The sequence below is a fragment of the Netta rufina genome (genome assembly GCF_964035555.1).
Source record: "Netta rufina genome assembly, chromosome: 6".
NCBI classification, from domain to species: Eukaryota; Metazoa; Chordata; class Aves; order Anseriformes; family Anatidae; genus Netta; species Netta rufina.
Window position 1 is genome coordinate 34,985,168 of NC_140129.1, and position 19,179 is coordinate 35,004,346.

General features: G+C 33.0%; 1 protein-coding gene across 1 annotated transcript in view; it reads right to left on the reverse strand.

The window, feature by feature from the left end:
• Nucleotides 1–19,179, reverse strand: part of LRP1B (LDL receptor related protein 1B) — a gene marked incomplete at both ends in the record, with an annotated part of 669,864 nt that overhangs the window by 76,778 nt on the left and 573,907 nt on the right. Inside the window, 6 exons of the mRNA XM_084288908.1 lie at nt 1,702–1,821; nt 4,291–4,410; nt 4,579–4,695; nt 6,268–6,361; nt 9,344–9,492; nt 10,252–10,440. Coding sequence (XP_084145034.1) covers nt 1,702–1,821; nt 4,291–4,410; nt 4,579–4,695; nt 6,268–6,361; nt 9,344–9,492; nt 10,252–10,440 — 789 coding nt within the window. The remainder of the gene's footprint in view (nt 1–1,701; nt 1,822–4,290; nt 4,411–4,578; nt 4,696–6,267; nt 6,362–9,343; nt 9,493–10,251; nt 10,441–19,179) is intronic.

Below are 19,179 nucleotides of genomic sequence, written 5' to 3' on the forward strand. Positions count from 1 at the left end.
AAATGAACCATAGAAGACTAAATACATTCAGAACAATTCTAACAAATTCACTCAATATAGTATCTCCAATAACATATGGTAGTAAACGTTTACTAAGCAATATATACATGACTATGGGGCACTTAAGCAAAGAAGAAATTACCCTTTATGCAAGTTTTGCATTGCAAGCATTTTAAAAATGAACTATAAATGATAACAAGTTAGTATTAGCACCAACATATGCATATCTTTATTACACTCAACTTCTAGCTTCATAATTTAATTTCCCCACAGTTTGTTCATGAAAATAGCCATCTTTAAATACATTAAAAAACAAATAAACAAAAGCACAGATGACCAAATCTTGTTCTAGCTAGTGATATAACAAGATCATTTAAACATATTTCAAATCCTAAAAATAAAGAAAACTTTAAAATGTGATTAAAGCCATCTTGTTCTTGCATATGTTTACTTACTAGATGAGTGTGCATAACAATCACGACTGGCATAGAGATTGTGAGTAGGGATATTTTTTTTCCTTCTGATCCAACGCAAAAAGTAATGTTCAGCTATTAAATTTAAAATAAAAAGGGAGGGTTTTTTGCACAGAGGTTCTTTCTGTTGTTCTTTCTATTGGCTTTTGGCAATGATGAATCACAATTACTTAATTTTTTTTCCTGTTCAATATTAATGTTTTTTTTTTCCCCTTAATTTTCCTTTTTTTTTTTTTTTTCTTCCCTGCTCTGCTTTCAAATTTTGTGTTTTGCATACATTATTATATGAACCTTTTTAAGATACTTTGTTCCATATCAGTTGGGCTTGAATGGGTTACTCAGAAATATGAATCCACAGTTTGGCAGCTGGGAATGCCCTTTGTGAGTGCAGTTCTTGCACTGACATCTATCCTTCATCTTGCCTGTAGATGATCTGCTTTCTCAAACTACCAGATATAAGTACAAAAACTTTATAAGTATCAGAGGTTCTTGGAGAAGTTCTATGGGGTTGTTGAGTTTTTGGGATTGTGTGATAGGATGTGTGTCTCACTGAAGCACGCAGACAGAAGCAAAAGTTGGTCATGTCAAACTGCAATCTGCTCTGGATCCTTCTGTCCAGCCAGTCTTAACATCTAATTCTCCACTGAAGAGACTTCTGTCGACAAACATTTAAGTCAACTTCATACTGGTCTTTATTCTGAGTTACATTTCCCAGTATATCTCACAACACTGTGACTCTTGTTGCATGGAATAAAGTAATTCTTTTATTACAAGATGTTTTTGCTACATTGAGTGTCTTTCTTACTCCAAAATAAAAAGGTGATGCAGAAATTATACCGAATAATCTACTCAAACTATACAGTAGATTATAGCAAATTATGACATTTTTTACTGTTTATTAATCATAAAAACAATAAAGTATGCAGAATAAATTGATAAAAAGTGGATAATTCTTTAAGAAAAATCAAGAACGTCATTATATTCCAGATGAGATACTACTACTTTATTGGCTGGAGCTATAAATTAGTATAATAGAAAGTACACAGTTTAATTATCCAACAAGAATTGTACGAGGCAGACAAAGCTATCATACCAGATAGGTACTACCATACATTGAAAGAGAACATGTTAAATTAAATCCTTATATACTTTTGCTAGTTTTTTCAACAATGTCAAGCTACAGTCATACTCAGAACAGTCATATATTCTAAACCAGTGTCATGCTTACCACAGTTAGCTTCATCTGATCCATCAGCACAATCTGGGTCTTCATCACATACCCACAGTTTAGAAATGCAATGTTTAGTTGTTTTACATTGGAAATGGTCTGGAGAACAACTGTTTTCAGCTTTTAAAAAAAAAAAAAAAAAAAAAAGGATTTAAAAATTAAATCAAGAAGTTTCTGCTTATATTCCAAACACTTTTTGTATGTAAAGTTAAAAAAAAAAAAAAAAAAAAAAAAGTAACTTCTGTAAGAAAACAGTATTCAGGTTTACATTTTTTATAATTTCATCTTCTTTTTTTATTATTTTACACACAATAGCAAGATCTAAGCAAGAATTTAGAATACAAAAACATCCTCAAAATAAAAACATCCTGAGTGCACTTGTGCACTTGCACATCCTTCTTCTATCCAAGCAGTAAGAACACTGCAACCATCAAGAGCCTTTCACAGAGATTCCTCCTCATGAAAAGTTACTTGCTTTGCTGATTTGTTTCTTACAGCATTCAGCTCCACAGACTAAGAGGAAAGTGAAGTTCCTGCCTTAAACCAAGAATCTGCTTTCAAGCCAGCGTGGGTGGAATGCTACTTTAAATTCATGTAGTGAAACATGACTCTACATCAACTTATGCCAGATCTTACTATTTCTTAAACTCATAACTGAGAGTATAAAGGCAAGATGAAGGACATATACCTGGACTGGACTGTGAACCAGTTATTTGAGACCAGATTCATAAGGATTTCTTTAGAGATAAGTATATGTAGAAGAACCTCTAAACTTTCTTAAATTGAACTGAACATAGGTGGAAAACAGCATGTCCTATTCTTTGATAACATTATCCAACATGAATACTTGTCCCACTTTCACCTAGTGAACTCCACAAAATTTTTAACCAACTTTTTTCAACAAACATGTTGAAAAACAACTTGCTCCTTGGCACCAATGTAATACCACTGATATTGATATAACAAGGAGACATGCTTGTTTCCTTCAAGGGTTTAGCAAAATGAAAAAAAAACAAAACAAAATGAAAACAACAAAAAACATGTGTTTGTTAAAATATAATATCAATATTATAAAAGATAATAACAACTATTACCTGTCTTGTGACAGGAACCCAAATCACCTTGAACTTTGAGGCAGACTTAACCCTCCCACAACCCTCCCACTTTGGGTAGTCTCTCCCAAAAGAGAAACTTGAAGAGTTTTCAGAAGCCATAAACTAGATTTTATTAGAATATAAACTAGCACACTTAGCTTTCTTAAAAGAGAAGCTCATAATGTCTAGGTAAGACAACAGTGTTTTTATTGTATTTTATTTTATTTTTTAAGTGAACCCTTAAATGAACCCTTCCAGCCCCCTAACTCATGCCTTTGCAGGTGGGTTGATAGCTGATTTTCAGACAATTCAAAAGCTTGCTTAGTATCACAGCAGACTGTCCTATCCCATCCTAGTGGAAAACATTCCAAGGAACTCACTGCTGATCCTGACCCTATTCCTACCAAATCCTTGAGCACGGCTGTGCTGTGGACTCTACTGCTCTGATTTCATTTTGTCAGGTTCACCTCATGGTTTTGAGAACCTTTCATGTAACATGTGCAGATCTTTATAACAAAGAGAGCAATCTCCCTTATCTTTTGCAGGTACTTACCTGACTCCACTTAATCTGTTTTTAAAGAAATGTGACATGCAAACCAACATAATAATATTGTTAGAGGCTACAGCTCTGCTGCATTGTTTGGAAGATGCCATTAAACATGATAATTAACAAAGCCTTTGTATCCTTAGCAACCCTTCCCTTGGAGAAGGACATGTTCTTTCAGAAATGCAACACATGCAAACTTTGAGAAAACTAATTCTGAAAATAGGAATAAGCACTTTAGATCATCTGTAGATCTGAATAATGAACTGAGTGAAGGACAGAGATGTATTTGAAGTCAACAACATCGTTTTAATTGTAGAATGATCAAAGATACTACCTATTCAATACATTTCCATTTTAAAACTGAAAATACTTTCTCTATTTGTCTCTGAGAAATATGGAGTGAAACTGAATTTACTGAAAGATGTATAAAAAGATGAGTAAATGGAGAGTTGCATAGATAAATTAATGAAGTCCCCGTAGAAAAGGGAATTGAAAAGGTAGACAACTATACCAATGAAAAGGGATATAGAAGGAGCTACGGATCTACATAATTTCCAATAAAAGAAGAAAAGTATTTTTCCCTTTAAATATGTTGCCACAAGCCATGGCAGATGAAAGCCTCAAGAATATGAGTCATTTGTGAGGTGGTTAAGAGTAAAATGGATATTTCAGCCTAAGTCAGAAACCCAATTAAATGCTTGAAATTAATTTATTTAGACACCCCTTTTCTTTGAAATGACTTTTAAAAATGAAGTTAATAAATGACATTTTACTTTGTTCTCTTGTATATAAAGCATTGTACGTTAAACAATCCAGTGCATTAGCTGTTTTCCATGTTCCTCACATTATTTTGCAGAGGACATTAACATTATTTTACATATTTTATTTCACCTTCTGGTTTAAAATCAGCTACAGTTGTCAGAACAAAATTTTCTAAACATAACTTACGGCAGTCTCTTTCATCTTCTTCATCACCACAGTCATCCTGTCCATTGCATCTCAGATTTATTGGAATACACTTCTGATTCTTTGTGCACTTAAACTGACCTGACAGACACACATGTGTGTCTGGAATTTGAAAGAGTAAAAAATATTAAGTTAAAGAGATTAAAAGTTAAAGATTAAAAAATTTAAAGATTCAAAGTTAAAATAAAAATACAAATAACTTTCTTGATAGCTTGGCATTTATACCAGTTTAGCATGTTTCTGAAGTCTTTAATGTATACAGTCACCTACCACAGTTCAGTTCATCAGAATTGTCCCCACAATCATTCTCTCCATCACAGATAAAAGCTGGAAGAGCACAAAGTCCAGTTCCACACTGAAAACGTCCTGGCTGACATCTGAATTCAGCTGGAGGAAAAAAAATGCTTATTAATACTGTTGGAGGAATGATAAAGTGTCAATAGTGTTGTTCTTTCTCAACAGAGCTATCAAAAGTATTTGTGAACATTGTATTTTACATTCAATGTTCACAATTTTACAGTCAAATATAAATCTAAGTAGAAAATAGCAAATAAAATGTATGTGTACTACTGTAAAATAGATTTCAAAGTGCGAGATTTTACATTCACGTAACTGTATTTATAATTTCCAAATGATATGTTTATCATTACAATGCTCTACAGGTTGTTTATTAATAGTTCAACAGAAACTCACAATTTAGGATATAAACATTTCAGTTCAAGTGTGCATTTCAGAAATTTACTATCTAACTCTAATTCCACAACCCATGAGTCTACCACTGCTTTTTCTTATAGCCACTGCCATTTGTGTGAATGAGCAATTATGCACTTCTATAGCACTATTTTCTATAAACAGATTGTAGCTAAAAATGTTAATCTTACGTACAATGACTATATATGTTAAGGTTTGCTTCAAAGGCCTTTGCAGCAGAAAAAGAGAACTAATAGCATTGTAAAAGAAATGGATTAGAGATTTCAGTACACAAAATTCAATGAGTTGTTACTTATCTGGGAGACTCTGTAACACATAGCAGAGTTTTTTATATTTATAAGCTTGAGGGAAGAATACAATAATATTTTGTTTTATGTAGATTAATATAATAGAGTTTTATGTAGATTAATTTAATAGTATTAAAGAAGTTAGTGACTGGGACTGAGAACACAGCATCATTAATAGACATTACTCTTCAGGAATCTAGTACACTAGACAGGTACTTTTCTAACAAGTAAACCAGCAGCCAGCTGCCATCACAGCAACCATCCTTTGGGATGCTGAAACAATCATCCTTATTGACTTCCAGCTATTCAATGGGATAGTACTACAGTAATCTGCTATTTGGACTATGGAAGGCTATTGAGAAATATCCTGCATCTTTTGTAGTGTGTCAGAGTTACACAGGGTGCATGAAAAATGTTCACTGCATAAAACCATTCAGACTGCTGGTGAAATTCAGCTCACTAACCTTTTCTTTGACAAAGTTTATAAAATTATAAAATGAAAATGTTTATATAAAACATATCATGCAAAATAAACAGAATCTTAGTTGGAGTCACATCGAAAACATTGCTGTTTCAGGAAATTGCACTAAATGATACCTTGAAGCTAAACCTGTATAATTGCAATAAAACATAATCTAATGAAAATTACTATATCACATTTCTATTGCAAAAATAGAACAATTAAATTCAGCAAAAATTTAGATGGAATCGAGTAAAAAGGAAAAATGTGTTCTTATAATTTTCCAAAGAGATACTTAGTAGTCATGAGTTAATGAAAATCTTATACAGCCTGACAGATAAGACTCTGTGCCCTTTCTAAATCTGACAGAGACCAAGGAAAACAAAACAGTTCTGCAAACAAAAGCTTTCAAAGAAAATCCTCTTCCTAACATTTATAAAGCATTATATTTGATTTGGACTCTACTGACAAAACTGAGTTCCAAATGTAGAATGCACTTACGGCATTCCTTGGGCTCATCAGAGCCATCTCCACAGTCGTCAACAGTGTCACATTTCCACCAGAATGGAATACATTTGTCAGTTTTGCAACGGAACTGTAAAAGGAGAGAAAGAATACGTTGTTGTTGTTTTTTTGTTGTTTTTTTTTTTTTTTTTTTTTTTTTTTTTTACAGGAACAGCATGAACTATAAGAAATCAGATTCATTTGATAAAATCATTGTTCCACTGATAACTTCTGGTTGTTGATTTTATAAAACCTAATTTAAAAAAAAAAAAAAAAAAAAAAGAATTTTTGGAGATGTATTGCACTGAGACTTCATCTGACAGAAGTCACTGAGGTTTCAATGACATTGCTACACTCGTAGCTCTGCTGATAAAAAGCAATCACTGCATTTTGCTGCATTCCATGACTTGATCCTTTAAGATCTTATTCAGAACAACCACAAAAACAACATTGTAACTTTGTTTTCACTAGAAGAAAAACACAAACAAAATAAAGGGTAGAAATGATTTGATGCAATCTTCGAGGGCTTATCCTAAAATAAGAGTTATGTTAGGGAGAAAAATCTGAATAGACTATCCGCACCTTTCAACAAATGTTGTGTTTCCTACCTGGTGTCTCTATGAGCACAGAAGAAAATGAAACCAGCAAACATAGAAGTGCAAAACATTTCATTTTCTGTGACAGCATATATATATATATTTTAATTCCTTCATGTTTTAAAAAATATTAATTACTCAATAAAACTGTTTAAGAGGTATATAAAACTTGGTACGTTAGTTCGGGTTTAATTTGTCTGCCAAGACAGTTCATGGTTTCATTGCCATTTATACATTGAGCAACATAATTCCCATACCACACTGACAGACATGATATACAATTGGTTGGATCTAAATTCAGGCGTATAGAAAAAACAAATTGCTGTATTTTATCCTTTGGTGCATATTGTTGTATACCACTATCAACCTCTACTAGACAAATACATCAGCTCTAGATTTTGTTTCTGTCTAATCCAGTATTTTAAGAGAGTACTTATCTAGATAGGCATACTCTAGGAGGTTATTTAGGAATGGGTGTAAGGCTGTTAATCCGTTCTACAAAGGTATGCATAGCAGGGTAGTTCAGCAGAAGGCCTCCTGGTGTAGGAAACCAACAGAAACTCAGACAACTCTCATTCTTACTACTTTCTATTTGCTAGCTTGGCCTTTTTACTGCCTCATTGTTTTAAAGTACCAGCCACACTGCTCACCACAAGGCACCTCAAGCCATTAAACTGACAACATAAATTTAATTCCAGGAAATGGGTACTAACTTAGATATTTTTACACTCTGCATGGAAATACTTATGATCCCTTCTAAATCTGGGATCTAATCACTTAGTTAAACTGGGGGTCAGAGTCATGTAGGTGTGTGTGGAATTACCTTAAATGGCCTTCTAAAGTCTGATGTGTCTTGTAGTGAATAAGTTCTTACATCAGATTAGCCATCAAAAGAATGGCTGCCCGTGTGTAAAATGAGTGAGTGTATCAGCCATCCAACTGCTTCAGAAATGGCTAACAGTAGATGTGTTTTCATGAGTGATTACATCATCAGAATAGCTATAATTTTACAACAACATCTGAAAATCTTTACTGAGCAAAGTATGTTTTTGCCACAGACCTCTGCATCTGATGCCATCAGGCTGACAAATTATCAGAGTAAACAGATTTCAGAGTTAGAAGAAAATGACTAATAACCAACATCAACTTGTAGTTGTATTTCTGCAAGCAACTCCTCGAATATAACCCCTCTCTCCCTCCTAAGGAATGCAGAAGTGGTAAAATATTACTTTTGAAGGATCCAAAATACAACACTATCCTTCAAATCAGATTATGAATTAATAATTTAGAAAGGAGCCACTCGATCAACTGTTAGCATGTAAGTAAAATTAAAACAAACAAACAAAACACAAAACAGAAAGTGCCTTTTTGTTTTAATAAAATTAATTTGAGAAGGTGAATATATGTGGAAAAAAGATTAGGTAAAAAAATCTTCATTTTCTTTTTTTTCTTTCTTTTTGCTCACCACTTAATGGGAAGTGACAGACAGACAATCTAAACATAAAAGATGCAGTGAACAAAATAAAACCACAGAAAGCACTGCGTTATGGTAACAGAGGAAGACAGTGGGAAGGAATCTGAACAATATTACTTGAATGAACTTGTACATCATTATAAAATGATGAAGATAAATTGAAGATGACCACTGGTCCTTCAAAATGAAGAGTAAAACCCTTTCCTTATTGAATATGGACAAAATGCATCATGATGTGTAATGTTGTAAAGTCATTAGCACACATATAACGAAACTCAGCTACTAGAAAAATTAAAGCTTTTAAAGGCCATATGTACTACTACAATCAACCAAACTAATTGAGTAGAACAGTCCAAAGCCTTTTATCAAACTGGTTCTCTTGTGAGAAATAAATCAGTATGTTCCAGTTAATCTAACTTAAATCTTAAGAAAATTAATTTATTTCAAGTCATAGGGAATCCATCTTCCATAAATAATTCAATGTTTTAATTGATACAATTTTTAAGTAATTGTGCATTTTACCATTTTTATCTACCTAACTGGACAGCTCAGTCCCATCCTTTTCTTGTATCTTGTATTTGTGTAAAGTTTGTTCATGAATGAATACCCTCAAACCACTTTGTAATTTTATCATTCATGTTTTATATATATATATATATATATATATATATATATATATATATATTTCAAAGCAATGTTTATGGGTTTAGTACCTGTATTTGCTCTAATGACTGGAAGAAACATCCACATTTGACAAGGAGCAAGCTCTGTGCTCTCCAGAAAACAAACAAACAAACAAACAAACAAACAAAAGCATTTGAAAGTAAATCTATTTTCAACTAATAATCTTGAAGATTAAGCACTTTAAATGCACCCATGAGTTTCCTAGTCTTCAGGTCCTTTGACTGCTGCTTCCACATTTCATGGACACCAACACTTGTTATTTAAAATGAGGTGAAAGCACAGTAAAATGCAACTCTTCTCTACATACATATACACTTACCTGACTGGCAGTGCAGTTCGATAAACATGTCTTGTTATCTGCAGCAAGGTAAAAGTTAGTGGGACAGGCACAAGTATGCATCTTGTCAGGGGCTAGAAGGCATAAATGACTGCAACCACCATTGTTTAGCGTGCACAGATGTTTAGACACTGTGAACAGAATAGGAAAGGTGTATCAGAGACTATTATTTCAGTTTACTTCAGAGTACCTGCTTTATAGAAGAAAAATGTATTACACACTTCAATTTTAAAAAGGAATGGTTCATATAAAAATCCTTTTCCTTTTGTCTTTAAGCTATTCTTCTTTTTTGTATGCAGCAATTAGTTATTACTAAGGATATACATTCAATAAACAAAAACATTATAAAAGAAAAAAAATAGATAATGAGATAAAAAATTAGCTAATCTAGATCAAGTACCAAATTGTATTTATGCGGAATTCAAAGACATAGACAACAGGAGACAAAACACAATCATAATACCTATATTTTCTGTCATTTTCTCAGTACAACAGGTTTCTAAACAACAGTATTATTCTGCATTATTAACACTCTCCCACTTTTGCAATAATAACGCTAAATGTATTCATAACATAATGCTCTGATCTTGGTAACTGTTAGCTTGGACTCTAATGGAATTTAACCATCCTGTACTTCCAGTCATTAACTATAAAGCTATTTTATCACTGAACAAGACCTATCGCATTCATTTAATACCAGATATACTTACAACATTGATCACAGATCTATATTTTAAAAACTATTGAAACTTTTGAAAATTTCTAAAATTCAAAATAAAACAAATAAAAAATAAATAATTGCAGCTAAATAATTTTCAATTAATTCAGCAACTGGCTGCTTACTAAGTGAAACACATGTACATGCTGCATGGAAAACATAGAATAATTACCATCAGGTTGTCTATAAGAATGATACACCTGGATGTCTGTTATGGTGTGCCAGGAATTAATCAGTGACAGTCTGTTTAATCCAGAGGTTTTGTGGGCACGGCTGAGTGATTTGGTTTTCCCGTCTGTCCAGTAGATGTAGTCTTCAAACAATGTTAGTGCAATCACCCCTGGAATATCTTGATTAGGGACTGTAAAAGAGATGCTAAGATTAATGTTCACTCTTGGAAGACTGCCAGCTAAAATATTCCATACTGAATGGGTTGACAGATACAACTGCTATATAATGTCTTGAGAATAATTATCATGACAATATGTCAAGCCTAAAGGGTTCTTTATTACCAGTTACGAGAAAGATGGATGAGGTATGTGAGCTCTGCTTGCTTGGAATTAGTTGGCCCAATCAGTGTTAAAGAAATGAAAGAATTCCAGTCAACAAAAATCACCTCCAGTTTCTAAACATGTTAAGTTGTAAAGTCGTACGTAACATAATTTTAACTTAACCTATTTTTTACAGAAGACCAGTATTCATTTGCTGTCTTAGGAGAATAAAAGTTATTAGAAAATACCCAAAATACAAAGCATACATCCTCAGATGCATTTAATTTAACACAATTTAAGGCAATTATTGTCATTTCATTTTGGCAAAATATGCTGACAAGTGAGACAGGGGGAAAAAAAAAAAAACAATTTATTAAACATAACAGTAAGAGGGCATATTGTTTATTCCTAGCATAACCAACCATACAGTAAAAAAAAAAAAAAAAAAAAAAAAAGATACAACAAAGTAATAATACCCCATTGTTATAATATCACAAAATTATAAGTCAACATCACTTAAAAAGATGAAAGAACAAAAGGAAGAAAAAAAGCTTTGGAGTGTTCTTTATCCTACTGTATACTTGGACTATTTGTTCTTGGTAAACATAAAAAAAAAAGGTAGAATTCAGCTTATTTATAAACTGTATGTAACTGTAATCATAAATGTCACAGGAAACATCTAACCATAATGTTCAATTTGTGTATTATAGTCTTTTATCACCAAGTCATTCTACTACTGATAGAGCTAAAAAGGCAAATTAGAGAAGCCGAGTCTGTTATTTTAAGAAACATATTCTTAACACATTTACCTTGTTTTCTTAGATGAATATAGCTTCATCTTTCTACATGGAATGTGCTTAAGTTTGGTGAATCCTAAATTCCCACTGGAACATTTTATAGTTTACTGACAACTGATGACCAATACTTGAATAAGAACTTAGCAAATGTACTTTTGTGTACAACAGTCTTTCCTATATAGTGAACACCAGCATAAAGTATGTTGACTTTTGGTCCTGAAAACCTTGCTTTTTAGACTTGAAATTATTTTCCTTTCTTGTATGTTTACACATTCCATAACCATCATACTGAAATAATAATACTCTTACAAGGAGCTTCATAACATTTCTGCGAAATCAGTCAAATTGCATTCATATAAAAATATCTCAGTTTTGGCATGTATTACATACACAGCATTGGCATGGTTCTCTATATAGTACAGTGTCCCCAAGAAAAGCTCTTATTATTTCCCTTATTAGTAAAATCACATTATGAAAAGGGTGTCTACAAAATGGAAGTGAGTCACTCTCCATGTCGATTGTTGCTATCCCATTTCTCTTAGCAAGGAAGGAAAGAATTCTTGAAGAATCATTATTTTCAGCTTTACCACCAAAATAACAAGACAAGTAAAAGAAAGCAAAAACACAGAAATTATAAGCACAGGTATTTCCATCATACTGTTTATCTTCCTCAGGCTGACATTTGCTAACCAATGGACTGATCAAAATATATTGCAAGAAAAACATCCAAGACTCAGGAAAACTCCAGTAGGGTTTGTCTGTCTACTGGAGAACTTATAAGCATTATTATCAAATTGTACCAGCTACTTGCACGTTAATTTTGCCCTGACTCTGCTCTGGTGTGAACTAAGTAATTCACTATGTGGGGAAAATAGGGGAAGGCTAGACAACAATACATAGCTTCACCCTAGATGTAGTACAGTGTGTGGGAGAATCTCCAGTACTGAAAACATTGGAGTTTTCACATAACCCTAACACATAACCCTACATCTAGGCACAATAGAGACTAAGCAGTCAAATGCTATTTTTTTAAAATGTTCTTTCACTTAACAGAAGTTTTTTTTCCGCTTAAGATTTTCCTTGAATCTTGAGAGATTCTTCAAGCTTTGCACACACCTTTAATAATGCTGAGTTCAGCTTAGTACTGTTCCAGAAAAGGCATGCATCACTAATTTTAAATAAAAAAGTGAATGATCTATAAAATGCCTTAGCATAATTATTAATTGGGAATACTAATTGCCATATCCTACTCTTACAGACAGATTACTGTAATTAATTAAGGAAGCATAGAATTTAAACATTCATGTCAGTTGGAATAAGGAAATTACAATTCTGAAATATGAGTTAATCAAAATCTGTGTACACACATGCTACATGGAAGAAACATCTTTCGGTTTTTCAAATTTTACGTATGTTTTTATTCAATATTTATTTATTCAATATTTATTTATTCATTAGTATTTGCTATTGAAAGTTTCTTATAGCCTCTGCGTCATATGGTTCTGTCACTGAAGAAAAAAAAATAAAAGACAAGCAGAAAACAGGTTCATCTGCAAAACTGCAGAAAATTCCCCACTGATCTTAAAGGATAGTTTCTAATGAGAAATGCAGACCAGACTGACAGAAGAAGCTGGAAGGAACTGCAGAAAGAGAAGCTGCTACTTGTAAAACCTTGGACTGTAAAAGCCTGAAGCTATTCACAAAGCCATTTATCTTGCTTTTACTTGAGTTCTGAAAACATATCTTTTCATATAAATTATGACCCTTTCTGTTACTTTTGACATCAAATTAAAGATGTCAAAGATATCACTGCAGCCTTTCTAAATTAATAAATAAATAAATAAATGTTGTTGCCTTTGTCTGTATTCTCTTATTCTGATCACAGTTAGGATTAAAATCAGAACAAATGGGCATGTAAAAGCCTTAATGCACATAAAGAGAATTTACTTAAGACAATTATCTTGATGTGGTCTTCTGTAACACTCCCCAGTAATGAAAGATACCTGTAGCATTCATCTTGTCTTTGACCATCCAGTAATTATAAATAAACATCATATACTGAGTACAGATATATAAGCAAATGCTTACTTTCCTTTCTATGTATATCTGTGGGTTGTCATAATGACACACAATCCATTCAGAAATCCGTGTACACAATTCATCTTAGCTTCAATGGATTATGCATACATCAGAATCCAGATGAAACTTCATATGCATGATCTAAAAAATATTCAGGAGAATAACATACTGTTTCAATTCTCTTATCGTGCCTTATTAATAGGGAACCTAAGTAAAATGTGTAGCGTAAGATGCTAACTACTACAGTTAGAGCACTGCACTTCAGAAAACAACTGACTGATGCAAGTAAATTTTTCCTTGACCTTTTTCTAAAGATAACTCTGTAAGCACCATGTTTAGAAACTTGTCTTCCATAAAATATCTTAAGATCATAAACCAGAATAGACAATAGAATGTAGCAGGTATTATATAATCTATTTATATTCTTTAAAAGAAGCATGACGCAGTGTATCTTTCTAAAAAATGGATTTTGCACAGAGGTCAAAAAATGAAACTGTCAGGGACTTAATCACTCTCATGTTAGGGTTGTATTTTGCTGCTGTTATTTCTGACAGAATTACTGAATACTCCAGAATAACTGATCATGAAATAAGAATGGATGCTGCATCCAATCAGCAATGAAGGAATGTGAGTCTCTTGAGAGTAGTTCAGTTTGAATATTTGACATGTAGGGTGAGAAACTGAAGCCCCCACAAAACAAAGCACCCTTTTTTCACCAATGCTGCTGATGAGTACACATTCATATCAGCCACTTATTGTGGAAGCTTTCTCTTTGAGAAGAACTGCTTTTCCAACTGAGTATAGAATTGAGCTCATATATTTTAATGAAAGAACTTAGAAATAATTCTGTACGAAGATGGACTTACAAGTTCACTCCTGAGCTCAGCCACACCTGCATGTAGGAGGTGTACAGGACAGCAGGACCATTCCATGGGAACCATGTGGCCAAGCCACACTGAACCCTAAAGCTGTGAAAGGACTGATGGCATGATGATTCCAACTGCTGAGCAGGAAGTCAACCTACCAAATACTGATCTAAAGAAAATAATGAAATAGTACTATAAACAACTCACTTGGTCTGAGAATTTTTTAACCCTTGAGTAACTTCGTAATTTTAATGGGATTCTCTGTTAAAGTCAAGATTTCATAAAGTGATGTTCATAAGACATTTGATCGAAGTCAGGACCTTGCATCATTTATGTCTCTAAAAGACCTAAGTTTTGTGACTATGAAGTTTGGAGAAGTCACAAAAATAAAAGATAATAATAATATAAAAACACAGGGAAGCAATGAAAGGACTATTTTATTTAACATAATATGTCAACGTGTTAAATAAAATAGTACAAACGAAAAAATGTAAATAAATATATATATATATAAAGTAAAATATATAGGAAGTAAATACAGTATCAATGGATGGAATTATATCATATAAATTTTATTCCAAGCTGATTGTAAAAAGTAATGTATTTTCTTTCAGTTGGTACATCTGTAAAGACTGAGGAAAGGTTTTATTAAAAAAAAAGCACAAAAACCAAACAAACAAACACAAAAAACAGATATTTAATAGCAGTTAATTCTGATTTTTTTCACTGCTTGAGGCATAGTACTATCATAGTTCTCTCATATCCCAAGACAGGGGTGTTGCAACTAGTTGATCCTTAAAGTCCCTTCCAAACCAAACCATCCTATGATTCCACAGCCAAATATTACTTTGCTTCATTCCTTCATCGTTTGATATATTATAAATAATGGAACATCAGAACTGTTGACACCTAGTAAATAGGCTATAAAATCTAGTTTGTATTAACTGCGAATGACAATAAAATGTGATATAATTTTAATGTCGGTTTTTTTTGACGCAACAGTAAAATAGTCCTTCATGTTTGTTCTTTGCCTCTGGGGACATCAGCATTCCAAGTTTTCCAAAATCTGAGGCAGTGACAACTGTTGATTTATCATAAATGTATGTAGTTGAAGAAACACGCATTGTCTTTTTTTGTTCTTTTACTTCCAGAGAACTTCAGTTACATTACTGTTCTACCTCTTCATAAATGGCATATATTATTTACATGTTGCAATACTAATTACAAGTCTCAGAGCATACATTACAGAGTGAACCATATTTTTAAACAAGAGAGCAAGACTAATTGCCCTCCTTTCTTTAGCAAGCACTGTGAAGATGGACTACTTTCTGCATAATCAGAGTAAAACCAGGTCAGAGTCATAACAGGTAAGTACTTCTACCTTCCCTGCATCTCCTATTTTAGACCATTTAATCAAGATGTCTACTTGTCAGCCCATCAGTATGGAAGTAATACACTCTGTTATGCACAACTTGTTTAACAACTATGAGGGACAAAAAATGCAGAATGCAAAATCACCATTCTAAGCCATTTGGGAGGAAAACTGCAAATGAAATTTGTTTTTGATTCTTTTTCCTACCACAGCCTTGCTCCATATTACGAATGGCTGATTCCCTTGCAATACCTTCCTTTTCTAACAGGACTTCTGCTGCTCTTCTCTATTAGGATTTGATCTTATACAGAAATAATGAATTCTCTTGTAGTGGGAGAAACTGCTAATTTCAGGTAGTGCTTAACCAAACAGGGAAAAAAAGAAAACAAACAAACAAACAAACAAACAAAGATGAGAAATTTGATGAGAAGTGAAGCCAGTAAATAGAAGGAACGCACAAGCCTATCAGAAAGCTGCAGGAAACTGGAAGAAGAAATATAGGTAGATAGTAAAAGAGAAAAAAAATAGGAGGGGGGGGAGGTTTGCAACACATCAGAAGTGGTGGAGAAAAGGAAACGATTAAAAACTTGAACACAAAAAATGACAATAGATAACATAATAAAGAGAGATAAAGAGCTGCATGAACTTAAGGGAAGAAGAGACACATAACTCCACAAGAGGATACGTGATTCTGCAGACCTTAGAATCACGTAACTGACTTCCTCTTACATTTTGCACTAGTTTTGACTCAAGAATATAAATGAATATGCTCTATGTCATATCTGTGATAAAATGTCTACTTTTTTTCTTGTTTGAACAATGTTTCCTTCTATTTTCTGAGTACCCATAAGAATAGAAAGCATACATTTGATTTCAGGGGTGAAAATAACATTATCCAGGATGTTTTAACTACAGACTTCAATCACTATACTGAAGGAGCCATACAGAAGTGAACATTAAATTATTTCCAAAAGTAAAAGCAAATACTTTACTAACTAAAGTGAACAAAAAATGTCTCATTGCCAGCTGGTAAAATCATTTCATAATCACTATTACTAAATGGACATTTTCTGTTAAAAAAGAAACATGTCAAAGTCACTGAGCAGGAAAAAACAAAACAAAACAAACAAATACAGGATATATAGATTAATTCTAGCAATTGAAATCATTTCACAGATACATATATCCAAAGGCATTTTCAGAATGATATTACTGAGATTTTTACTAACATCACACACATGCACACATACTCCTTTTTGTAAATATAACATATACATCACACCAGCATGCTGGATAAGTGTGGAAGATTCAAGTACTTGCACTAAATGGTAGTATGCCTTGCCAGTCAAAAAATATAACTAAAACAGTGAAAATGGAGATTATTTCAATATCATAAACCCACACAAAAATTGCCAGGTGTCCCAAAACTACTATCACAAAAGAAGCAGGAAATCTGGACAGATAAATAAATCTAAACATCTTAAAATATCAATGTATCTGTGGCATTAAGGCTGACTATTAGGTATGACTTACAACGATACCATGAGCAGAGATTAATAAATTTAAAAAAATATGCTTATAAAATCAGTTGATCAAATGTAGGACTGAAATATTGTACTGTCCAACTTTAAAATGTTTTACGGCTTTTTTTGATTTCGATGTGAGCAGTTATTTACATGCCACTGCCACCCTTTAGCTGTAAAGTACAGAGTAGTATGCTATCACAACAATGCTTAAATCATTCTCAAATACATACTAGTCACAATTAGAGCAGAAAGATACATAATGTGCTAATGAATTTCAGTTTTCAGATTTATAGAGACCACTTATGTGCCTACCACTCTTAACACCTGGAGACCCACGTATTGCTGCAGTTTCAATATTCATCCCCACTCTGCCTCTCAAGCTGTTCCTTCCACCACCTTTGCTTCCCCCATGCTCCTGCCCAGATTCTCCCCTGCTGTCATCTAACTTTGAGTACATAAACTGCTAAGCCCCTTTTGTTTATCTCATTTATCTTCTACCACATGTAAATGAGCTATTCAACATTCTTCACCTTTCTTCATTGAGAACAGATGGCTACCTCCCCTTTTTGATTGCTTTGATACCAACAAGGAGAGACACCATGACTTAAGAAAAACATAAGAAAAACTGAGTTTTATGTTCTCTGTTCTATGTTCTTGCTTTCTGACAGTGATAACTGCATGGAAATTAATGCCAATCCTTTAAAATTGGTGATGAAGTATATCCAGCACATACGGAAACTTCGCTGACTTCACCAGTAAATGTCCATTAAGATTTTAATGAGTATGTAGAAAAAATATTTTCAGAGGCTTATAATATAATGAAATTTTGGCGTATTATCACAGGAACAACAGAAGATATAGAAACCAACCCATTGGCAATCTTCATAACCTGGGCTCCATAAACTGGAGACTGGAACCTGAGAGTAACTATGTGAAGTAACTTTAATGTAGGAGAACCTGTATATTTTTCCTGAATATTATCCTTTGAAAGAGATAGAACACAATACAATAAAATACTCAGATTTAGGAAGACATATGAATTGGAGATTTTTACCTGAACAATTATGAAAACTATGACTTATTATGAGTTTGTGCTAACAACAGATGCAGCTAACACCAGATGTGGTTATAACAAGCAATTCCATAGATGCCACAAAAGCTGGAAGAAAATTTTTCCAATATCAGAACTACAGTTTATCTGCTGTTAAACTTTCTTTCCACACTTTTCTAATTTTTCATCTATTTAAACTGCAGTTTAAATCTGAAATGAATTGATTTCTGTAGTGTTAGGACAATTCCATAAACAAATGGATTTACTCTGCTGTAATATTCAGGTGGAAGAGTTTAGACTTAGACACAAATGTTCTATTTCTACCTACAAAGTCCCCAAAATTAGTAATTCTTGAAATTACAGAGGCTAAAATTAAAAGAAAAAAAAAAAGTTAGCATCCCCCAAAGCTTTTTACTTAATACCATAAAACTTGCACATATTTAGACACAATAAAGTTTGTAAACACTCAGGTAGAAAACAGTTCTGAAGACAAGGATTTTTCAATTTAAGATAATATAGAAAAGTTTCTGTCTGATAACTATATTACAGCTAACAAAGTAATTTCTAAATACACAGTTCATTTAAAGGATTAGCACATTTTCATTGCCTCATGTCCCCTGTAAAATGAAGCAATGAAGTGCTTTAAAAACTTTTGTTTTTAGAGTGTAAAACATTAAAAAATTTGGCATGGTTAAATTCTAATCTTAGCTCAGAGGAGTTTCTGTACTTCCTAAACTGGACTATCAGATTCCATTTTTGTATTTTCAAATTCTCATCGTCAAAGAGTGAAATGGGAAAATGGTAGGTACTCTGAAGGATAGGAGGAAGGATTGCTTGTGTGAGGCAATCTGATAGCTAGGGAACTGCAAAGCTTGCATGTCCTCTGGGCAATGGGAACCAAAAGCAGCTGTTAAGTCT